The sequence below is a fragment of the Euprymna scolopes genome, chromosome 27 (assembly GCF_053919585.1).
Source record: "Euprymna scolopes isolate OS-2025 chromosome 27, ASM5391958v1, whole genome shotgun sequence".
NCBI classification, from domain to species: Eukaryota; Metazoa; Mollusca; class Cephalopoda; order Sepiida; family Sepiolidae; genus Euprymna; species Euprymna scolopes.
In genome coordinates this window covers 83,482,605-83,508,641 of record NC_136508.1, presented here as the reverse complement: position 1 = coordinate 83,508,641, position 26,037 = coordinate 83,482,605, and the positions used below count along the sequence as shown (strand labels likewise).

The 26,037-nt window shown below is 34.5% G+C and overlaps 1 protein-coding gene across 2 annotated transcripts in view; it reads left to right on the top strand.

Moving 5' to 3' along the window:
* LOC145248949 (glycogen synthase kinase-3 beta-like) overlaps positions 1 to 24,976 on the top strand; it is a 121,787-nt gene extending 96,811 nt beyond the window's left edge. For both annotated transcript variants that reach the window (XM_080110749.1, XM_080110748.1), the window contains exons 7-10: positions 7,068 to 7,174; positions 12,389 to 12,582; positions 16,283 to 16,469; positions 23,630 to 24,976. In XM_080110749.1, coding sequence (XP_079966875.1) covers positions 7,068 to 7,174; positions 12,389 to 12,582; positions 16,283 to 16,469; positions 23,630 to 23,808 — 667 coding nt within the window. In that variant the 3' untranslated portion in view covers positions 23,809 to 24,976. The remainder of the gene's footprint in view (positions 1 to 7,067; positions 7,175 to 12,388; positions 12,583 to 16,282; positions 16,470 to 23,629) is intronic.
* Positions 24,977 to 26,037: the final 1,061 nt, after the last annotated feature.

Genomic DNA, 26,037 nt, shown 5'->3' with positions numbered 1-26,037 from the left:
GAAGTCAGCATTTATCAAGGCCCAAATACATTTCAATGAATTATTTTTGGAAATTGAAATCTATCTTGGAAAAATTTAAATCTTCACAAAACTTTCTTTACTTAGACATTTAAGGATACTTGCAAGCATAGTTATATATATATATATATATATATATATATATATATATATATATATATTAAAAAATGCAAACTTCCTTCTTTATTAATACAACGGTCCTGGATATGACCTTAAACTATATCCGATAGTGAGATCCCACCTTGCGGGCCTTGGGGTGTGTGGAGCCACCTTTAATTGCCATTGCTCCCAGGTCCACTCTGACCCAGAGTGGTAGTACCTGTTAGGGTCCCAACTATGGGTTAAATAGAATCCGACTTAAAAAACAAATATACTCCGTTAAAAATCGTTCCTCAAAATAACTAGATTCGGCATTAAATAACCTGAAAAAGGTTGATATGCCGTAAAACAAAAACAACCAACCCACCTTCTTTATTATCTATAAAAGAGAAATACGATGTTATGAAACAGCATTTTGGATTATTTAAAATTCATCAAAGTTTCGAGGGTAACTGATAATGATGATCCTCCAATATATTGCCATCTACTTTTGAAGGGAGGAGGTTAATACCTGTCGTCTAAGCCAAGCTCACCTATGAGGAAATTCCAAGAGGACCAACTAAACTATTTTTGAGCAAAATTAACTTTTCCCCTTAGAATATTAATTTTTAACTTCCCAATTTGGAAAATTTGATTTGATTTACGTTCACTTGCTAGAATGTCATGCGTCTGGGTATTTCGGGGAGGGGGGGGTAGTTTCTGTCACCTATATGGCACAATCACATTGACACACTGGTTTTCGCCAAATCACCAAAGTTAAGCAACAATGATCCTGGCCAGTACTAGATGGGTGACCATTGGGAAGGCTATGCATTGCATGTACCACGCCAAATTATAATAAGTTTCCAGGTTTGTATCTGGAGGTGCATTAATTCACTGGGAGAGATGCCCTCCTAGTCTTAAGACATGCATCTAGGAGAAACTAACTCTGATAACGTCAGCAGCAGGATGTTGGATGGCCATGAAGAAGGATGAATCTCTAGCAGATCAACTGTTTTGTGATATTAAGAGTTAGATTATTCGACTGCAGCTATGTGGATGATCTAAGGGCAACAGATAGGTTCAAACAGGCAAGTCAAATGCCACTGCGCTGGGGAAGGTAATGGCAACCTACCCCATGTATTTTGCCTAGTTCAAAATCATGTGATGTCTTCAGAGGAATCGGACCAAGAATGGACCGAAGCCTACGGAGAACACTGACTCTGATTTCATCTACAGCATGAACATGCCATGTTAAAAAAGATAAGGTAACGTTTTTTCCAAACTTTTTTTGCTGCAATCCAAAAGAACCGCAGTTTGCATCGGAACTTTTAACACAATAATAATACAAACTCTGTTCACTAGGTTTGTAAGTGTAATAATACAAACTCTGTTCACTAGGTTCATTTATTCAACATCAACAATTTATATGCATATTTTTTATGGTCTGCACATTGCTTTATTTGTATGAATAAAATATTACTTCAAAACAAATATGAAGGAAATTCTGGCATAAAGGTAAAGTAAATAATATTAAAAAATAAATTTAATGAGATTGATGTGCTTCTGTAATCATAAGCAGCTATTTCCAATTGGGAACAAGACAATGTTACACACAAAGCAGGTGCAGTGTTGAACCTGTTTCTGTCCTGAGTCTTTAATTCCAGTTCACACAAGTAGTTGTAGTAGGTAGAGAGTAGTTTTGAAAGGTGTGATAGAATAGCTTTTTACTTAGAAGTGGAAATTTCCCCTTGTTCTTAACCCAAAATGAGCACAAATTTAATTTCTCAAAATTGTATCTAAGTGTAAAGGAACAATTACCTTTTAACTCTATTATTGATTCTGAACTTTCGAAACTAAATAGATTTTTTTATCCAAAGACTTTGCTTAAATGGTCCAAATTTCACTTGAAAAAAATTATTAAATCTATGAGATAAGAAAGTGAGATGTGAAGTTTTAATTCCGTTTGTCTTCCTTTCCTCAACATTTTCTGAAAATAGCAATCTTGCAATAAGCATTTTATTTAAATGTTGTGAAATTAAACAAATTTTGTGTGACCTTGTAGTACCACTGACAGGTATTTACTGTTAATTTTACATCAAACATAATCTGCACAATATCCAAACATGAAGGAAGAATAACCTTTGCAGTTAACGTGTGGAGCAGTTTCTCTTTTGCTACACAATAAGCAGTTAGATATGACTAACCGGGCTCCCAATCCGCTTAAATATATTTTAATTCATGCAGATTGGGTATTTTTAAAGTTAGTTCTCTATTGATTAATTATAGTATACTCAATATATAGTAGTGATTTCAAAAGTAATAAAAAAAATTTTTTTAAATGACTTGGATGCCATCAGCTAAAACTAGAATAATATAGTTCTCCAGCCTTAGCATATATATCCAGTGGTAAGACTTTATGATGTGGTAGCACCTTTTAGGATTCTATAAGAACTATAACTTAAATAGGATATGTTCTAAGTATGACATGGTATTTATATATATATATATATATATATATATATATATATACACACACATACACACACACATAAATTTATGTCATAAATATTTGAAGATATTAAAAATTTGAGTCATGTTTCATCATAACTGGATTTTGCATTAAATAACTTGAAAAGGGATTGCTATGCCCTAAAACAAAATTTAAGTTCTTGTGTGTGTGTGTGCACAAATCTCTCCTCTCATATCTGCAAGGAGCTGCTGAATCTCCAGTGATCCGTCACACACATTGATATTGTATTCACTAGATAACAATTAACCGCCACATAAGGGTTCATTTGCCATTTGACAGCTCTTTTTTATTATTATTACCTGCATGGTAATTAACTAGTCAACCTTCTCCTTCTCTTCACTCATACCCTGGAAGGCGGTTTAGTCACTGCTAACTCATTTCACAAGTAGTATAAGGACAATTATCTGACCTTCAAGATATCTATATACCTATAAAGTTTTTTTTCTTACTCTGACATAGATATTAAAAGCCTACTTTTTCTATTTAGAAATTACTAATGAGACCTGTGGTAATTCCATGGCGGACTCTTTCATATGTAATATATTGATGTTAGCATTCTATGGATGTTCAGGAGAAATGGAGACTACCTAATATTATTGTAACTTTTTTGTTAAAACTGCAAAAGTATTTATCTAAGCTAACAGGGACACCCAGCAAAGCCCAGTTGTAAAATATGCTTAAATATGAGATTTTAATTGATGCAGATTTTGGATATATTATTAAAGAGTCAATTTTCTAATTAGTTTGGAGGTGTAAAAAAAAAAAAATAAAAGTGGCTGTAGGCAGGCAGGCTTGAACCTGTGTCACGAAGGCTGAAAAGAAAGTGAAAGAAAAGCTGACGCCTTACTGCTATGCCGTGATGCAACCGGAAGTGTAAAGCGTTCAAATTAAACCGTCAATCAAAAAAAATGACTTGCAGAAACCCTCCCACAAAGATCGTTTTTAATGTGGGAGGAAAAGCAGCTCCTCTCAAAAAAGGAGACACTCTGGCAGTATCCAAATAAATAGTAATGAAGTATGAAGGGTTTCCCCTACATTGACCAAGTTTCAAAAGTTTTAGGCAGACATACAAGCACTTCGGTTTGGCGATGGACGCAACAGCGAAGACATCACTTTTTTTTTTTTTTTTCTCAACACACACCTCCAAACACCCAGGCTAGTTTAATTATATAATACACTTATGTCATGCTTCAATGCAACGTTAGACTTGAAGACAACCATATTGTAGTCAGCTGGAAAGTAGGAAAACAGAAGACAATTCCATAGGTGTGCAGTTCTAAGAAAGAAGTTTTGTTCATGGAATCTACGTTTAGCTTTAGGCACAGATAAAGAGTGAGGGTAATTATTGATAGTGTTTTCTGCTAGACGGGTGTGTCTTGTGAAAGTTTGGCAAGGGGGGGACCATAGATTGGAGCTCAGTCGATCACCTGCCATGAAAATAACGATAAAGCAGAGACAAATTTGCAACATCTCTTCTGTGAGAAAGAGGTTGCAGGGAAGAGAAAAGGACATCCCCTACGAGGCTACAAAGTCTATTTTGAACTCTATCAAGGCAGGATAAGTCCTTTGTAGCAGCTCCTGCCCAAATGTGGCAACAGTACTCCATCCTTGGACGTACCTGGCTCTTATATAGATAGAGAATTGCATCAGCAGTGAGATATCTATCCACCATTTTTCCAGCACCCTTGGCAACGGATTTAATGTATGTGTTCCATTTAAGATCAGAAGTAAAGGTCAAGCTTGTCAAAGCATGAGGCCTCCCCAAGACGAGAGCCATTTATTTCAATTGATGCCAGATGGGGATCAGAGCGTTGATGATGTAAAGATAAAAACTTGGTTTTAGATGCATTAAATGTAACAAGCTATCTCTTTCTCCATTGTACCACTTGCTTAAGATCAGAGGAGAGAGAATCGGAGAGAAATTGGCTGTTTACGGTCTTAGATGTACTATCATAGATAGTAGTGTCATCAGCATAAATGTCTACGAATGATGTAAGGATGTGACTTGGAAGATCATTAATGTAGATCAGGAAGAGAGTTGGGCCCAGGATGGACCCCTGAGGGACTTCAGTATTAATACTGTGAGCTTCTGATTTCTGCCCATCAACCACTACTCTTATGAACCTATCAGAGAGAAATGATTTAATAATTGAAAAGACATTTCCAGCTATACTGTAGCTGGAGATCTTGTGAAGTAAACCTTTATGCCATACTCTATCAAAGGCCTTTGATATGTCAAGAGCAATTGCCCTAGAAAGGTAGCCGTCGAGAGATTCGCTAATCCTATGAGATATAACTGTAAGCACATCTGCTGTAGATCTAGCAGAACAGAAATCATATTGTGCCATTAAGGTTATTTTTGCTGAGATGGTTGATTACTTCTCTATTTAACAGATTCCAGCAACTTATTCATGACGCACAGGAGATTTATTGGCCTGTACTGAGAGGAAGATGAGCGGTCACCAGAATTCTTAAATACAGGGCATACTGAAGAGGTTTTCCATGGTGTTGGGAAGCAATTCTCCTTAAGACAATGTTTAAACAGTTTTGTAAGGATGGATAAGTTGAAGTCTTTTGAGTACTATAATTGGAATACCGTCAGTTTAACTAGTTTAATTTTAATGAATACAAAAGTTTTCTTATCTATTCTAACTATATTAACATCAAAAACTGCTTATACTTATTTAATTCTAATAATACAATGATGGCTTGAAATATTGTATATATAGCATTTTCCAACCACTTTCAAACAGCTCTCAGTCCTTCATTTTCATATTTATTTTTTAAACTGTTTCTAATAATTAATATATGCAGTAGTTTCGTCAAAAGTGATATAAGAATAATGAATAAAGTATAGGGTTTTAAAAACTTCTATAGAATTTCAGTCCTGGATATGACCTTAAACTATATCCAATGGTGAGGCCCTAGCTTGCGGGCTTTGAGGAGTGTGGAGCCACCCTTTAATTGCCATTGTTCTCAGGGCCACTCTGACCCAGAGTGGTAGTACCTGTTAGGGTCCCAACTATGGGTTAAATAGAAACCAACTTGAAAAAAAAAAAAAAAAACATATATTCTATTAAAAAAATTTTTAAAAATCACTGGATTCAGGATTAAATAATCTGAAAAAGGTTGATATGCCATAAAACAACCAACCAACTATCTATAGAATTTCGTTTTGGAGAGAGATAATTTACATAAAAATTTCTTGCATTAGTAAAACGTCTTGTCATTAATATGTGCAGAACATGTACTACACTTTTTTTTCTCAGCCAAAAGGCGAAGAAACTATTAAAAAAACTGATGTGACTAAGCATGTTTAAAGAAAGAAAAATGAACCTGCTTTAATTGGAATATCTTTTGATACAGGGAAAGATAGTGTGGTATCCATTCTGTTATCACAGAAATTACCTCATTCTTGGGAGGTCGGGGGTTCTCCCAGGTATTACATCCAGACAGGAGAGTAATGTATTGTCTGTTTTGTTATCATGAGACCATCTACCTAAAGCTATCTTCTCACTTTTTTTTTAGTGTGTGTGTGTGGGGGATGTATCTCTTATGTTATGATATACTCAAAGCATTATCATTTCCTTTTATGGATGTCCTCATTTTTTGGGGGGGTGGGGGGGAATCGGTAATATATCTCTTTTTAATACCATCCTAGCAGCCTTCTCCTTTTGAAGGGAATGAATCTTCTCAGACTCCTGTTTTGTGGGTAGTGTAATATATTTTCATTTGTCTTAGTGCATTCCTCCCAGGCATTACTTTCTCTTTGAGAAAGGGCACAGTATATGTTTGTTCCTCATAATACCATCCTCACAGGATTAAATTAGTATCTGTTCTGTTGTCATGATATCTTCCCAGGCATTATCTCCTCCCTTTTGAGGAGGAGTGGATTGTGTTGTATATGTTCGTTCACCATGATACCATCCTCCCAAGCTAACAAAAAATGTGACTAGAGGGAGAATATATTTGCTAGTATTCAATAAAAGAGACAAACTCTGGGCATTATTCTGACCCCAAAATAAGAAAATACATAATCAAAACTGTTTTTATTGACTTTAACTATTCCATATAAGGAGAGTAACTAAATATCAATAGCAAAATTGAACTTGTAAGGTTGGATGCCTTTAAGTAAAAAAAAAAAAAAAAGACCTGTTTAAAGAAAGCATGAAACAAATATTGCACATGAAGTTTACACAGAAGAGGAATTGTTGAAAATTATTTGGCTTTAAATTTTACAAATTAGAAAACCTTTAAGAAAAAGTTATTTTGTCACAATCATAGATAGTATTAAGAGGTTTGTGGTAAACATGTCTTTTTTTTACAAAGCACTTCAATATGGCCTTGCAAGTATTATAAGTGCTAGAAATTTGTTTTCATTTGGACCTTTCTTTTCACTGTTTTAAGTAATAGAACATTTTTGTTTTTTCTTCCCTAGCGCAAAAGTATTAGTCCGAGGAGAACCAAATGTGTCCTACATTTGTTCAAGATATTACCGGGCCCCAGAACTAATTTTTGGTGCTACAGATTACACATGTCAAATAGGTAAGTGAAACTTTTTTTTTTTTTTACTTTTTATCAATCAACCAACAACTGGATTATGATTAATTCTTTGGATGCTCTATTATTAGCGAGATGAAAACCCAAATATTTGGATCATTGTATTCTTATGTGATTTTTTTTTTTTTTTTTTTCAAACCTTCCCATATGTTCTGGCATCCTAGATTTCATAGCTGCCTAGCATCCATTCTCAACAATAAATCAGGCAGACCAGCCCTCTTTTGTTAAGATGAGATAGGGTCCTACTCAGCTTTAGGAGATGCACTACAACATTTTAGTTTTAGTTCCAGATGAGGACAAATGGTTCCATCCTATTTTAAATTTGAGAGAAATAAATGCCTAATTCGTAGTTCCATGTTTTAACATGGAAGCTTTGAGGACTTGAATCTTGAGAATAGGCAATTGCATAATATACATATATACATGTATGGAGATTACTTTCCTGTTCCTATCGTCCAAGGTTATAGGTAGTTTCTACAATTCCCCAAGTTTCCTATGAATATCCTCCAAATAATTTATCTTCAGAAAATGCAATTGACATCTTTTTATCTAAAAAGTGTTGCTTAGCATCAAACAATTTTGCAAGAGGAAAGTCAACATTGCAAAAACTGGGAGATTTTACTGTAAAATCATTCTTGATATCTATGTTTAACTGTATATATTTTTCATTTCATTCAGTTTAAAGGATTTGGTTGTTAAAGGTTTGTTTTTTGTTTGTTTTTTAGATGGTTTTGTATGTATAAAAAGTGCCATTCTTTGCAAAAGAAAATTTTAACAAGCAGGGGAGATAATTTAAAATCATCACCAACAGTGAAACTTGATTTCAATACCAGTTACATTGGTTTATAAAGATAAGTTTTGATATCTCATAAAGGTTTTACTTTTAGCTGTGTCAGTATCAACAGTAATTAAATTGATTTAATTTTTAAAAAATAATAAAATTAAAATTACCAACATTCTAATGTGTATTTATATGAATAAATGTAAAAGTTTTTGTCTAGTGCTCACAACAAATTTATAAATGAAATGTTTATTATTTAAAATTTTTTATTCAATTATTTCAAGTAGTGAACTTTACAAAGTGATAGCAAGCTAGTATTATATAAAATATATATTTGTGTGTCTGGATAAAAATTTTAAAAAATTATCAAAAATATACCTTCAAACCATATATATTGCTTCAGTATCACTTCTAGCATGTTTTGGTAAATAATTTATTGTAATCTTTATCCATTTGGATTCATTAGGGATCAAATTAGTCATTGAGATGAGTCCGAGAAAACGTTCTTTAATTCAAGAAATATTCCATTAAAATATTAGAAAATTACATCAGAAAGCCGTCCATATTGAGATGACAAACATCTTATACTTTCTTCTTTGCTTTGTTTCTTTTTGTTATATTTAGAGAGATATGGACAGAGAGAAAAAGTAAGATAAACTGAATGAGAGATAAAAAATTAAAACAGAGAGAGAAGCACAAGAAAAGAAAACAATTTCAGAAAATCTTTCAAATGTTTTACACTTTTTGGTTCCGCAACAAAAGGAGGATGAACCTGTAAATTCACCTTTGTCAGTTTGTCTGCACTTTTCTCAACAACTACGCCTTGGAATTTTTTCAAATTTTACCCAAACAGTAAACCTGATATGAGTAAAAAGAAGTAACAGAACAGGTTAAAATGGCTAAAATTGACACGTTTGTGCTTATTAAAAAAAAAAAAATTGATGCCTTAGATTTTTATAAAATTTTCTGAAAAATTGTAACTAACTGATTTCTATGTAATTTTGTTTGTCTATACTTCGCGATAACTTTTGGGTGTGCCCCAGGGGCTCTTTTAGGACTAATAAAAACACTCCATTTTGGGGACTATTTTACCATATTTGTCCAAAATTTTCTGTGTATGTCTATTTAGCAGTTTTGCAGTGTGCTGAACTCAAATTCAAATATGTTAAGGCTTTTGGAGCTAAATGGGGGAAGGGGGGCACAAATGATGAACTTAGTCATTTCTTTTTTTGCATGATGCAGAACTCAAATTTACATATGTAAATGTATGTATATACTAAAACTGCACCATTTGTTCATTTTCACCAGGATTTGACATCCCCCAGGGACTTTTGGGGCTAATGGGCAATGCTGAACTTAGTCATTTTTTTTTTTTTTTTTATGCCTCGTTCACTGTACACTCACAGGGGGCCATGCATGCTTCATCTGTCCTATGTTTGATCGATGTGCAGTAATCCTTTTTATTTTTGTAAAAGTGGATGTTAATTATTCGCTGCTTGTTGGTAGTAGATACCATAGATACTACGCTGAATAGATTTCAAACTATTTATATTTCACAAAGTGTTAGAATTGTTTAATCTGTTTTACATATTAGACAGCTGCCAGTATTCTTATTCTGTCAATTTATATTGCTATACTGTTTTTCCCATTTCTTTTTAGTGGGCCGAAAATGTTACTAAGAAATATCTGACACATCTGTTTCTTATGTACTTGAATTTATGTTTTGGTTCTCTCGGGTTTATTACACAGAATTTTTTTTTTTTTTTTTTTTTTTTTTCAAGCTTTTGTTTTATTAATTCCTGTACCTATGGGTACCAGGTAGGTCCACTAGTATACAATGAAAGCAAGTAATTGCAGTCAGTGTTATTGTAGTAAGTTCAATCATTCACCTCATAAACTTTTATGATATTTTTTTAATTAAATGAATGTTCAGCTGTTACATTCATCTTTTTACGGGCGTGTTAAGAATTCAATATCAGTTCTCATAAAATCAAGATTTACTTTTAGGTCATTCAAACACATTTGAAGAAAGGCATTCTTTAACAGAACCGTTTATGATAAAATCAAAGTTTGTTTTTTTTTTTTGTTTTTTTTTCTTTCGTTTTTTGACAGTCACCACTTTTTTGAGAATTTTAAAATTGAATTTAAAAATAACCTTGCTTGCTGAAAACTTAGAATCTTTTTTCAATATTTTGATGCCAAGTTTTCCTTTCTTTATATTTTTCATTTTTCAATAAATTTGTAAAAGTTACACCTTGGTCCGATGTTCACTTTTGTATTAACAAAATGAGGAGGATTCAATTAATTATTGTCATAAGTAGAAAAACAATAGTTTTTATTCTGTATTATTTTAAATTTATCATTTTAATATTTTTTTTACTAGTTGAATGATGATAATAAATACTCTGACTTCAAATTTTCACATACCCCATCCCCAAGCAACAATTGGTCCAGAAAACAGCAAACCCTCACCTTTCATGAAAAAGAATTGCTGTTTTCTACTGACAATCTATCCACTTCATTAATATTTTTTTTTTTTTTTTTTTTGCCTTGATGAGTAATGAATGACTCAGAGCCCCAAAATATCACAAAAAGATTTACAAAAAAACAAAAACAAAAAAAAAACAGCACTAATGTTGAAATAGGGTGCATAAAATACGGTTCCAATGAAGATCGTGCATTGTTAGACACCATCTTTTATAAGAACAGAGGTCGGAAAAATGAGTATATGTGTGTGTGTGTGTGATACGGTCAATATTTGCTTCAACTTTTTTTTGGGGGGGGGGTTCAAGTAATTGATTTATTATTGAATATTTAAAGCTTCCATATTTATGAAAGAGAAACAAAGTTTTTGTTGAAATCCATTTCTGTAGAATAGATAAGGAGATTATGACTTCATCAAGTAAAGGATGATAAAAAAGGTCAGAAAGGAACTGAACGATTCAGAATTCAACTACAAAACAATGTCAGAGAAAAACGCATGATTAATGCTCTGCTGACATCAGAACACCAGGGTGTTTAAGTTCAGAAGATTATCAGCAGTGAACTCAGCAAGTCAATTGCAAAGTGAGAAAAGGTGATGAAAAGTTTATAAGATGATGAAGCATGAAGATATCTGCCACATTTCATACAACTTCTGATAGATGAGATCAATTTCTAGAATAACAGGTGACTCGTCACCTCATCCAAAAACATTCTTATCAATCATGCTAAGAATGTTTCCAGTGATAACCATGGGCTTTCATGTTGTCAATTTCACTGTTGACATCATGCCATCCTATTGAATACCAATGCTTACATTGGCATTTTGAGCAGGTAGTAAAATATTGAATTACTGAGGCCGTACATGTGGCAGCAAGACAGCATCCTGCCAAACGAGGTCTATGAGACTCGAATCTGGTTGTTAGAATTTTATTGTCATTTTCACTTTCTGGCTACAACGCTTTCGACTTATGGATGGGGTACAACAAATCCGTTTGCAACACAAAGGACAGATTCAAGTTCAGAATCACAAGGTTGAGGCTGCTTCAATGCTGTCATCAAAGACAAAAGTAGGTTCATTGTGCAAAATTTATCGAACAAGTCATGAAGACAAACTGACTCAAGTTTGATAAATACATCTTAAAAGGAAAGTACTTTTCTTTCTAGACAGTAATCTTGTGAATACATTGTGTGTTATGGAAAAATGAAAAAAAAAAAAAATTATATATTCATCAACATTTTGACTTTATTTAATTTCGTCAGGATGATTTATTTGTAGAAATAAAATATGGGTACAATATTTCAAATTATTTAATTATTTGATGTGTTTATAATGTGAAAAAGATGTTTTGTTCGCTTTTTCAAACAAAACATAGCTGTTAGAATTTAAAATCTGTAATACATTTGTAACATGGAATGAATGATTTTTTTTTAATGACAGTCATCAGAATTCCAAAAATGTGGTGGAATTCTTTTTCCCGTCAAAATCACAATGTCATCCACAGAATGCTGTTTCAGCGTTTATGATTAATCAATGTAGCTAGTCATAGAAAGTGTATCCACAACAGTATTCAAAAACCCAAAGGACTGGTCACATCCAAATGTGCTTGGCAGTCAACCAACTAATCCATTGCACTAATAAACTCTCCCCTCACTGTAGAAGAAATTATATTGCTACATCTTTGTTTGCATGTATTTTTATCACTCTATCGATAACTTGAGAAATCTATTCTTTCTTGAAGATTCTGCTTTACACTAAGTGGAAGCCTTTATTTCCTCTGCTAAAAGCCCAACCTGTAAGTAGGATCATATATCTAAAATTAATATATTTTTTTGGTTATGAAAATTAAAACTGCTAAACTATTACCGTGGAATACTCTTAACAAGTTTTGTTTGTGATAGCATTTTTTATTTGTCAATATTTTTCCTTTTTTTAGATGTCTGGTCTGCTGGTTGTGTACTGGCTGAATTATTGCTAGGGCAGCCCATCTTTCCAGGCGAAAGCGGTGTTGATCAGTTAGTGGAGATTATCAAAGTGTTAGGGACACCAACGAGAGAACAAATCCGGGAGATGAACCCAAATTATACAGAATTTAAATTTCCACAGATCAAACCACATCCTTGGCCAAAGGTAAGTATATGTGCGCACAGTGGGTTTTGTGATTGAAATTTGATTCCACAATACTATTTTCTCACATAATTTGATTTTTTTTTTTTTTTTTTTTTCCCCCTACTATTCTCACAAATGTTTAAATATCAAAATCACATTTTAATAAAGAATAAAATGAGATTTTTCTGTTTGGCCATTTTATCATCATCTATCTTTTTTTTTTTTTTTTTTATACATCTTTTTATTTTTTAGGATTTTTCTATATAAAAAAATAACATTATTATTTAAAAAGCCATTCTTAACATGGGGATGGTGTCTTGTACCTATTCTGTACTTTAACCTTACAATTGAATAAAAAAAACATAAAACTTTAATTAAACGTGGAAAAACGATTTAAAAAAATAGCGCGGATCACTCTCTGCATTAGCACCAATATTTGTAAGTATAAAAAATGTAAGAATTTTCATGAAACAAGCTTCAGGAAATGTTGTAGATGGTGAATAGAAAAGATTTGCATAGGAAGTGGTAGATTATTTTCCTATAATTACTGAAGTTTCATTCGAAAAATCGACATTTTATTATATAGAAGATAACATCATATAACAATAACAAATGAAATTGGCTATTTAAAATTTGGTTGTCAGTGTTATCTATAATATAAAAGGCTTTTGGAGGTGGAGGGACTTGGGGTGGTCACTGTTTCTTAGAACTTTTTATATACTCCCTAGATTATAATATGTCAGATCTACGAAAGGAGGTCGTCTGTATTTTTTATTTTAGCGACTTTTATGTTACAAAATTTGTGCTGTGATTTAATTTTCTCTACTACTATGGCATGAAGTTTGACCTAGAAAAGCGCATATTCGTTTAAACACCTGTTTTTTAAACGTTTAATTTCACCCTTCCTCACTTCTCTGCTCGCGTAACGTTGTGGTAAGTTGTCAGGCTATTCACATCAAGGCTTCGCGTTTGAGCCTACCACCCAACCAATATTTTTTTTTTTTTTATTCCTTTACACCCGGGCAACACCAGCCACCCCTGCTAGTCTATAAATATAAACGCAAAAGTATGTATGTATGTATGTATGTATGTACACTTTTTGTGTATGTCCGCAGAAGGCTTTTTTCCGGGAGCTGCTCGCTCGACTCGCTCCTTAAAACTTTTTATATGACCTCTAAATCGTAATATCTACGACTTAACAACGGGGGTCACCTGTCTATTTAATTTTCCTAACTTTGAAATGTTAAATATTCCACATTTTTGGATCGCCACGTGTTGCTTTCATTTTTCGGTATAATAATAATAATTAAAAAATTAAAAAAAAAAAAAAAAAAAAAGCGAACCACGATTCAATTGGTTAATGTCGGCTTCGCCGTCATATCAGGCAATTGCTTTATTACTCCTCCCCTAATAATAAACGGGGGGAGCCGTTTTTCCTTCCTTCCCCACCAAAAAAAACAATCATTAAAAACTGTCCTGCACTAAAAATATTCACTGCTGAATAACCATTGTTTACGTCGTAATGCTCCCGCGATGACCTCATTAAGCGGCCACCTGTCAATCAAACCTCTTTCACTTACTCTTTTTTAACTTGACTTACTTTTTAATCGCTCTTGCATTGCCATATTCGCCAGCGCAGGTGTTCAAGCTCAGCCTATTGGCCTCAAGGCTCCGCGTTCGAGCTTACCTGCCACCAACCCCCGCTCCCTTTTTTTTTTTTGTTTTCCATTTTTAAAATCGTTATCGTTAAATTTCCTTGTTCTGATTTACCCCCCAACACACACACACACACCTACAAACACCCGGGCAACGCCAGGTACCTCCTGTTAGTCTATAAATATAAAAGCCAAAATGTGTGTTTGTGCATTTTTTCTATATGTCCGTCAAAGGTTTTTTTTTCGGGATGGTTCTCAGCTTGCCTGCTCATTCGGATAACTTTTTATATGCTACACAGATCATATTATCTCACAGTTACGAAACGTGATCGTAAATATATTTTATTCCGGACATTTTTATCTTATAATTACAACAAAATTTGTGCTGTGAATTCATTTACTGCTATGGCGTAAGAAAAACCACCTTCAATTTTTAAACGCTTATTTTCAACTAATCAAAAGTTCCTGTCCTCATGGTATGTCATCAGACTATTAACCTCAAGACTTCAGGTTCGAACCTACCTCCCTCCCAAAACTTTTTTCTGTGTTTTTGTTTGTTTTTCAATTCGAGCCTTCTTTTTTTATCTATCCCTCCCCCGATATACACACACACACACACACACACACACAGTCCCCCCCTTGCCACCATCGGGTTCGAGCCTACCTCCCTCCCAAAACCTTTTTACGCTGTTTTTTTTTTTGTTTTGTTTTGTTTTGTTTTGTTTTTCATTTTTTTAAATATTTATTTTTAAGCCTACCTTCCTACCAAAACTTTTTTCCTTTTTTTATCTAACCTCACACACCTACAAACACCCGGGCAACGCTGGGTACCCCCACTAGTCTATAATATAAATCTCACCTGTCTGTTTAAATGTATGTATGTATGTATGTCTAAAATTTTCAACGGAGGCGATGGATTTTGTATCATTTTGAAGCTCGGCCCTTCGGGCAACAATTATTGAAAAATTTGCTAAAAACATTAATTCCTTCACCTTCAACTGAGCACTTTTCTACAAGGAGGCGGTTACTTTTTTTGCCAATATTTTCAAAAGTCATCCCCTCTTTTCGATTGACTAGCCTTAATTTAAACCTTCAACACTTCCAGTTTGGGAATGGACACAATGGCAAGAAACATCACATTTTTTTTTTTTTTTTTTTTTTTCACATTCTTTTCTTCCTTCGCGCTACAGGTTCGAGCCTGCCTGCCTACTACCACTATTTTTATTTCTCCTCAACACACACCTCCAAACACCCGGGCAAGGCTGGGCACCCAGGCTAGTATATTATAAAAATAAATGAAGGAAAGATTGGAATATCTTTGGGTTTTTTTTGTTTTTTTTTATAAAAAGTCAAACTACAATTTTATTTAAAACTAGCCTGGGTACCCAATGTCAATCCAATGGTGACGATGACTTGCTAAAATGTCAGCAAAAAAAAAATCGATCCCTCAGTGTACAAAACAGCTGAGTTTAGGGTGAAGGAATTAATGTTTTTGGCCAATTTTTCGATATGTTTTCCGAGACGTCAAGCTTCAAAATGATACCAATCTTTTCAGGATTTGTTGCGTCTATCAAGTTTTTACGAGACCTACATACATACATTTAAACAGACAGGTGAGATTTATATTACAGAAGAGAGGGAAAACAAGACAATAACTGATATGTTTATTTAGGGATTATTCTATAATATGAATTTATACTGTATGAATCAATAAAATAGACTACATTCTTAAGCTTTGTTAGAGCAGTTTGTCTAGGCATGCTTAAATTGTAAAATAATTGACCAGATTAAATCTGTACACAGCACAGCATACACAAATTTAGATATAAGTAAAAAGAATTCATCATCAGATTCATTGATGGAGATTGACAGATAATCACATATCTTTTGTAACATATGTATCCATCAAAAGAAATTCAAGTCCCAACAGTATTTACTGAAAAGTTATATGGAAAAATTTCAGTGGAATTTGTGTAATTATTGTAATAGACTCAATAGAAGCTATTCAAATGCAATCTATCTTAAACAAACTTTTAACAAAGAACATGTCAACCTTATGATTTCAGGTGTTTCGTCCGCGCACTCCTTCCGAGGCTATCCTGTTGGTGAGTAAATTGCTGGAGTATACTCCATCATCACGAATATCTCCACTTGATGCCTGTGCTCATCCATTCTTTGATGAGTTGAGAGATATAACCACTCGCTTGCCCAATGGTCGAGATTTACCTCTTCTTTTCAATTTTACAACCCAAGGTAAGTAAATCAAATCTTTTACTCATTTTATTTGTTTGAATGCAAACCAATTTTCTTTTAGCTGATCGATGACTGTTTCTGCAGATATTCATCACTTAAAAGTCATAATCTTGGAATTAAAAATGAAGCATACAATGAATCTGCTATGTATGACAATAATTCATTAAGGATTAATAGTCTCTCCCGTCTTTCAACATTTGCCTCTCTCTATCTACACATTTCTATACATTTGTCTCGCTCGTCTCGCCTTATCTGCCACTCTCTCGTGTCTCTTCATCTGCCTCTTTCTCTCTGTCGTCACCTGCCTCTTTCTTTCTCTTCTGCCTCTTTCTCTCTCTCGTCTCTCTACATTGCCTCACTCTCTCTTTCCTATCTCTTTTGTCTTTTTACATCTGCTCTCTCTCTCTCTCTTCGTCTGTCTCTTTTCTGAGACGAAATGCACCTACACCGATTTCTGTTTTTGTTTTCTATTCTCTTTTGTAAAACTTAATTATGTTCTACAAAAATAAAAACAGAATCAACAGCCCCTCTCCCTTCTCCCCTCCTTTCTTTTTTCTTCCCTACTTCCCGGTCCTAGATATGACCTTAAACTATATCTGATGGTGAGGCCCCAGTTCGCGGGCTTTGAGGGGTGCGTGGAGCCACCCTTTAATTGCCATTGCTCTCAGGTCCACTTTGACCCGGAGTGGTAGTACCTGTTAGGGTCCCAACTATGGGTTAAATAAAAAACAAAATAAAAATAAAATAAATAAATAATAATAAATGCATTCTATTAAAAAATTATTCTTCAAAATTTGATCAGATTCCACTGGACCCTGTCGGCAGGGCATCAGAATATGCTGACTACCCCCCCCCCCCTGCAGAGAGTAGAAGTCCCTCAATGGGGCTACCTGTTGGCCGTAGGTAGCGACCCGTAATACCCTTAGGACGGGATCCTGGTGGTTGAGAGATTTGGAGGTCAGGATTTAGTACCCCCACTTCCCAACACACAACTTTGGCCCTTACTGGGCTAGACGGGCGGTCGGAGGGGCCTGATCCGACCAATCGGCTGCTCACGTCAAGCCCCACCATATATCGCCCACCCCATAAACCTATCATCAACACAATATGCCTATCCCTTCCCCACAAATAACATCTACTATGGTGGAAAGCGGTGGCTGAGGGTCAATCGACGAAGTGAAATATCTATGACATGGCTGCAAACCCTTTAAATTACTTCGTATCCCAAAGTAACATCAAAGGAAAACAGGTGCTCGTAAATGACGTCACATAAATCGAGTATATCACCTTTGTATCCTTGTTGAGCCTGGGCGAATGGGTTTCCCCCCAGGCACTTCCCATACAGGGCTTCGAGGTGGGTGGGGAGCAAAGATGATGAAAAAAAAACAACCTTTTTGATTATGGCTTTTTTTACCCCCAAAAAAGGAAACTTCTCTGATGTTTCCGACATCTCAAGTTCAGAGGACGAACAGAATTGCTTAATCAATGAAAACACAATATTTTTAGTAATGGAAACACTTGAAAAAAATTAAATAAATAAAATTTCACCTTTTACAATGGAAAAAATTTTCTCTCAAAAAATAAAACCCAAAATGATAAAAAGACTGCAAAATAACACCATACTTATCGAATTGAAACAAAAAACACTAACTAAAGAAATTCTCAAATGGCAAACCTTTAACAATATCAAAATTAAAACTTATCCCCATCCATACCTAAACTCCTCAAAAGGAGTCATTAGATGCAGCGAACTATCAAATTGCTCGACTGAGGAAATTTTATCTAATTTAGCATCCCAAAGTGTTACAGATGTAAAGTCGAATAAGAAAAAAACGAAATGCAGAAACTATATTGACAAATACATATATACTCTCCTTTGACTCCACAAACCCCCTAAGTGAGATTAAAATCGGATACCTAAAAGTGAACGTTGAAAAATACATCCCAAACCCTCTAAGGTGCTACAATTGTCAACAATTTGGACATCACCAATCCAAATGCACCAAATCACCAATATGTATAAGATGTGGTGAAAACTCAAAACATAGTGACTGCAAAAAAGACCCCAAATGCTCAAACTGTAAGGAAAACCATTCAGCTGACTTCAAAGGATGCAAAACATGGCTAAAAGAAAAAGAAATAACAACAATAAAGTACACAAAAAATATAATCTTCCCGGAAGCCAGGAAAATTATGAACGCAAGATACTCAGAAGTAACCAAGAATGCTAAAATACACACAAATCAAAGTTGTCAAAGATATACAAAAAATCCTCCAGAAATAAAAACTGAAGAAATATCTCAATTGATGAGATGAAAAACCTAATGAAAGAAATTAAAACACTAATCCTGAACTCTGGAAATAATCAGTCTACAAAAGAGAGTACAACAACAAAAAAAAAACAGAACCAACAAATCAAAAAACTCAAATTAAATCAAACAAAGAAAAAGAAAAAACTCACCAAATGAAAACAACCTTTTTATAAATAAACCAAATGAAACAACACCATCACCCAATAAAACAAAAACTAAAGAAAAAACAAACAAACCAAGATCTAGATCCCAATCAACCTCAAGAGGAGGAAACAAAATAGAAACACTGGAGGAGATGGAGGTAGAAGACAAAACACCCCCAGACAAATAAAATGACAGACCACAATAAAAAAAAAACTCAAACTATCATTCAATGGAACTGCCGAGGACTTAAGGCAAACATAAACGACTTGTTACTGTTAATATCTAAACTACGACCTGCTATCATCTGCCTCCAGGAAACATTCCTAAAGACACACGATAACATCACTATAAAAAACTACACCCAATACAACTTTATACACAATACTGGACAGAGGGCCTCCGGAGATGTATCGATTCTAGTTAGAAACGATATCCCTCAGAGCGAAATAACTCTAGACACCACATTACAAGCAATTGCTGTGAAAACCACTTTACATAAAACTATCAACATTTGCTCCATGTATATCCCACCACATGACCCCATAAATGAAGCCGAAGTCAACAAAATAATAGAACAACTTCCTAGACCATACATCCTACTAGGAGACTTCAACAGCCACAACATCATATGGGGAAGCAATAAAACAGACATAAAAGGTAAAAAACTAGAAAATATCATCAACAATACTGATACGTTTATGTCAATAGCTGGGGAATGTATACCCAAAGGCTCCAAATCCAAAAAATATAAAAGACCTTGGTTTAATGAAGATTGCCAAAAGGCGGTAAGATTACGTAAAGCTGCACTGCGAAAATTTAAGTCGTCCCACTACCCACAATCTAGACCAGTTTAAACAAAACCGAGCAAAAGCCCGTAGAACAATTAAGGAGGTCAAAAGAATGTCATGGAGAGTCTATATCAGCAAACTGAACTCTAACACCAAAATAAAACAAATCTGGAATATGGTTAGAAAGATAGCTGGTAAAAATCAACCAACACCGCTAAACCATCTGTCAAAAGATAATACAAAAATAACCAGCAAAAAAGTTATAGCAAATGTACTTGCAAAAACCTTCTCAAAAAAACTCCTAGCAAAAATTATAAACCACAATTCAAAAAAATCAAACTAGATGCTGAAAGAAACAAACTAAACTTCAACTCAGACAATGTAGAAGACTACAATAAACCTTTCACCCTATCTGAATTAACCGACGCCATAAACAGTTCACACAACACTGCCAGATGAGATCCACTACGAGTTCTTGAAACACCTACCTCAAAAATCCTTAATCTACCTCCAAAACATCTTCAATGACATTTGGATCAGGGGTAAACTCCCTGACATATGGAAACAAGCAACAGTGATCCCCATCCCCAAACCTGATAAAGTTAAGTCTGATCCCACAAGCTACCGACCTATAGCATTGACAAGTTGCGTATGCAAAACATTCGAAAGAATGCTAAACAAAAGATTAACCTGGTACCTCTAAGCAAATGGCCTGATAACAGACCTCCAAAGTGGATTTAGAAATAAAAGAAGCACCATTGACAACCTGGTACACCTGGAAACTTTCATTAGAGAGGGGTACATAAAAAAAAGAACACATAACGACCATCTTCTTTGATTTGGAAAAAGCCTACGAGACAACATGGAGATATGGCATTATGAAAGACCTGCACAATCTAGGTCTAAAGGGAAGACTACCAAAATAGAAGATGTTTTATCTGACAGGGACTTTATGGTCTGTTTGGGATCCAGTCTTTCTGACCTCGAAAACCAGGAGGAAGGGGTCCCACAAGGAAGCATACTATCAGTCACTTTATTTAATATAAAGATTAACAATATTACCAAATGCCTAAGTCCTGGAACCGACTGCTCCCTATATGTCGATGACTTTTTGATCTGTTATAGATCAAAAAATGTCCAAACAATAGAGCGACAGTTGCAGCTGAACCTAAACAAAATAAACTGGTGGGCCACAGAAAAGGGTCTTAAATTTTCCGAGTCTAAAACGAAGTGCATGCACTTCTGTAATATTAAAAAAATGCACAACGATCCAACCCTCAAACTCGATGGCAAAAAAATTGATATTACTGATCAATATAAATACCTAGGGATCATTTTTGACAAAAAATTGAATTTTATTCCCCATCTGAGATATTTAAAGCAGAAATGCCACAAAGCACTACAATTATTAAGAGTTGTCGCTAGCACAGACTGGGTAACAGACCAACAAACGCTCCTAAAACTATACAGGACTCTAATTCGTTCGAAACTGGACTATGGCTGTTTCATTTATTGGTCAGCAAGGCCTTCCTACATAAATATCCTTGACCCCATTCACCATGAAGGACTAAGACTAATCTTGGGAGCATATAGAACATCCCCCAAAGAAAGCCTATATGCAGAAGCCCACGAAGCACCCCTAAAGCTCAGACGGGAAAAACTTGGCTTACAATACTACCTGAAACTAAAATCTTGCCCAACAAACCCCGCTTATCAATGTACCTTTGACCCCAAATATAGAAACCTATTTAACAGAAAAGAAAAAGCCATAAAAACCTTCGGACTTCGAATGGAAACCAGTATAGAAGAATCTCAAATTCCAATAACAAATATCCACCATTCTGTAATATCCGAAAACCCACCATGGACTATGAGACAACCAGATGTAATGCTGAACTTAAATGAAAATAAAAAATCAAAAACAAATCCTGCCATATTTCAAGAAGAACTTGAAAATATCAAGCTATGCTACTCTGACTATACATACATATACACAGATGGCTCGAAGGATAACGATAGAGTTGGGTGTGCAGCTATCTGCAACAATACAAAAATTAGCAAACGACTTCCGAATGAAGCGTCTATATTTAGTGCTGAAACCAGAGCTATAGATTTAGCACTGGATATCATTGCTGAAGGAAACTCAGAAAAATTCATTATATTCTCTGACTGCTTATCCGTTTTAACAGGTATAAAAAATAGAAAACAAGAGAACCCCACAATTATCAAACTCCTAAACAAAATAAATCTCATTACCGATCAAAAGAAAATAATATTCAGCTGGATCCCTAGCCACATGGGAATCATGGGCAATGAAAGAGCCGATGCTATGACTAAGGAGGCAATAAAGTTAAACGTTGATGGGTACAGGATCCCATACACGGATATTAGACCCCTGATCAACAGCCATATACTTGGGAAATGGCAAAGTCAATGGAATAAAAATACAATTAACAAATTATACAATATAAAACCCACACTTGGAGAGAGGAGGCAGGATTATCAAAAAACAAAATGTCATTTTAACAAGACTTAGAATAGGTCACACACGCTTAACTCATTCCTACCTCCTAAAAGGAGAAACTCAACCCCAATGCATTCCCTGTCAAGTACCACTTACTGTAAAACATTTACTAACTGAATGCACAGATCTTTCACAAATTAGGAAAAAACACTATAAAGAAATAGATCTTCAAAGAGAACAACACCAGAAAAATCTTATCTTACATTAAAGAAATAGGACTCTTCCAAAAAATATAACCCGCAAAAACCTTATATTCTGCAAAAGCATCCTGCAAGACAGAGAACAAAAATGATAAAATCCACTATAAAACAACCAAACCAAAAGCTACAAACTAACGATTGAAAATACAAAGAGCTTCAAGAATAAAAGTCTCCTATAAAATACTGGATACAACATCAAATACTATACCCAAAAAGAATATATTCAGCAGTGAATAGCCCAGAAGGGGTTGACAGAAAAAAAAAAAAAAAAAAAAAAAAAAAAAACAGCATTAAATGACCCACAAAGGTTGATATGCTGATTAAATATCCCATCCATCCATCATCTGTCTCTCTTTCTCTACATCTACCTCTCTCTCTCTCTTCACTCTGTACATCTGCCTATTTGTGTAAAAAAGAATTTATCAAAAACTTGTTCTCATAAGATTGAGTGTAAATGATGAACATGTTTATTAAAGAGAGTACATAATTTTTCCTTATATATTTGTCTCACCACAAAGACTCAAGGTCAGTTTTTAATGTAAAGAAACTCCAGCTCCTTCAAAAAATGGATATTCTGAATTGGAACAAAAATTAAAATTGCATCAGTTGGGAAGGATTTTTCCTAAACTGACTGAGGACAGAAAAGATGAAGTGTGATATAAGATGAGATACTTTGCTCTTAACACATCTTATTTGGCTGTTTAGTTATTTACTTCCTTCCTACCGCAGGAAGATGTAATGCAAGGTCGGAAGGTGTGGGGGGAGTCAAGCCAGCATCCTTAAAGGAGGCGCATTAGAACCTACTAAAAATTGCCTGGCAGTCCTGTTGACATTCCTCTATAAGGGTGCCTCAAGCAATTATTAATAAACTTAGTCCACTTAAAAGATGGGTGGCATCGGCCTATCTAGAACTCCATAGGACATCAGCCTTTTCCTCAGTCAACAGGGAAAAGCCATTTTATAAAATGGCTTGTATATACTCTGGTTACTTAACAGCCGAGATAATTGTCAGTTGACCAAGTGAGGCAGAACATAATTGTTGTATAACTCATTTTGATAGAATGAGTTCTTGATTGGAAGATGTTTTATTATTAAACTCCTTTGTATAAAGCATATTTTCAGATTCTGCTTGTTTTCTTCCTTCTTTTCTGTATTGGCATTTTTGTTATCTTTATTTTTTTCTATTTGACAGAGTTGACAATTCAACCTAATCTGAATAACATGTTGATTCCTCCTCATGCTCGACAAGGTAATCCCGAGGATCCATCATCCTCCACCACTGGGGCCGTCAACTCGGAAATTGCTTCAGCGCCCAACTCTACTGGAGAACAACAAGGAGCTACAGGGGCTGCTGGGGGAGGAAGTGCTTGACACTATAAATTTTTTAAAAGATCATTTCCAGCATTCAGAACTTTGAAAACACCACTGTTATTTCCACAAACTCGTCCCCTGCTGTCTGTAGACAAAAAACTGCAAAACTAAAAACAACAACAACAACAACAAATTTTCCAACCATAATCAATCTTTTACTCTGCTGTGTGCCCTAAATGTTTGCAGACTGCTAGGCCAGGCACGGCAACAGACAGAAAACAGGCACAGCCACTCTCCCCACTCTTAAAAACTTTTTCTTTCCTACTACAGCTATAACTAAATGATAAACGCGGCAGTGAATAAAAAAAATGTTCCTATTACAGTTGAGCTTAAAAATCTTAAGTGCTAGGCCATGTGATTGTATTTTAAATTGGTCCTATGACATTCAGTAGCAGAAAAAAAAAAATGAAACGTGTAAAAAAACAAAAAAAAAAAAAATAGCAGGGGGATATAAAAATCCATGATCCTGGCATACAAGATCTCTGTCTACACACCTTTCCCCCTTTCCTTTCTCCTCTTCCTCCTCCTTCTTTGTGGCCCCTTACTTTGATAAATCAGTCACTATTTGTAGTCACTTTGGTCAGCCACTGCCGTTGTTTAACATCATTGCTCTGCACTGGTGATCAACACCAGCAATGTATTTCTTACTAGCCTGTACGTTAAATTGAACCAATCAACCGCCCCTTCCCATCCCTCCCCCACCATGGACGATAATTTACATAATACTTGTAAAAACAACAAACATGAAAAATATATTGTGTATCGTTTTTTCTTTCTTTCCTTCCCTTTCCCATTGATTTTCTTCAAACCTTTTTTTTTTGTTTCTTTGTCCATGTCACTGTCAGTTTATGCGCTTCTAAGTAGCTGTTACTTATTTTTTTTTTTTTTTTTTTTTTTTTAACTTTTCTTTTCTTCCAAACAGCAATTTTTTTTCATTCGGTTCTAATGTTATTTATTTTGAATGCATGAACACTTCAAAGAAATTGTGAAAAAGACAAAGATGTAAGGTTGATCTCTTCACCAGAATCGCTTTATTATTGGGCAAAGAACATAGAAATCTATTTTAAATTTTCAGTCTTAAAAAATGAAGATAAGAGAGGGAAAAATTAACTCGAAAAAAAACTTTTGTAAAGAAACTTATTTATAAGAATGAACATTTAAGTCTTCAGTTTGTTCTTTGTTTTTTTACGACTGTTGGGTTTTTGTTTCTTCAAGTGTTTTCCTTTTCAGACGAGCTTTTCCTTTGTGCAGCCTTTCCAAAGTCCTTGCTAAATTTCTGTTACGTTTTTTTTTTTTTTTGTCTTTAAAAGAAACGAAAAACATAAAAAAAATTATCACAATTTGTTTCTTATATTTTACCTGGTTTATTCGTCTTGAGCTGACATTCAGTTGCAAGAGGAAGCACAGGTGTGAATGACGGAATGGCAAGAGGACGATCTTTAGTTTATCGGATGATGTCTTGTATTTTTGTCCATTTCAGTTTATAGAAGTGGCTAATTTAGAAAGTGTTCTTTTTTTTTTCTATCAAAAACAAAATGTTTAAAAAAAAAACGATGCCAGTCGAAAATGTTGGAGAGAAACTTGACTCTTAAGAAAGAAAAATGTCTATTCTCCAAAGAAACAAAAGCGTCTTTACTCTTCCCGCCTTTTCTAAAACATGACTGAAAATATTGTCCTTTTCAATTGTATTATTGGTTAAGTTTTTATTCAACACTCATGGTTTTGAAAACTGATCACCAAACAACCAACAGACTCCTCATATTAGGATATAATATGAATTAAGATTAAACTTTGTATTATTTGGATTCTTCAGACTACTGTTCTCATCTGGAGTGTTATTTTCACATTTCGGTCAATATAACCTCTTATCTTCAGGTATATTTTGTCAAATTCTGAAATCTGCATGGAATTTCAAATGAAACTTTTTATTTAATCCACGGAAGTAATATGCTCTCGTTCCGTCAGTCATGACTGGATAGAAGTTCTAATATCATTCGCATTCAGGATTGAACCTTTAACCTCCAAAATAGTGTAACTTGGAACTGAGTTTTATCAAGTACTCTATCCACTATGTTATTGTGATTGCAAATTACTTAAAATTCCTGGTTGATAGAACAAGGGTATGCTATTCCTATGGATTAAATAAAGAGTTTCAGTTTGAAATTCCATGCAGATTCCAGAGTTTAACAAGATACACCTGAAGAAGGTAGTCTAAAGAACTCAAATAAT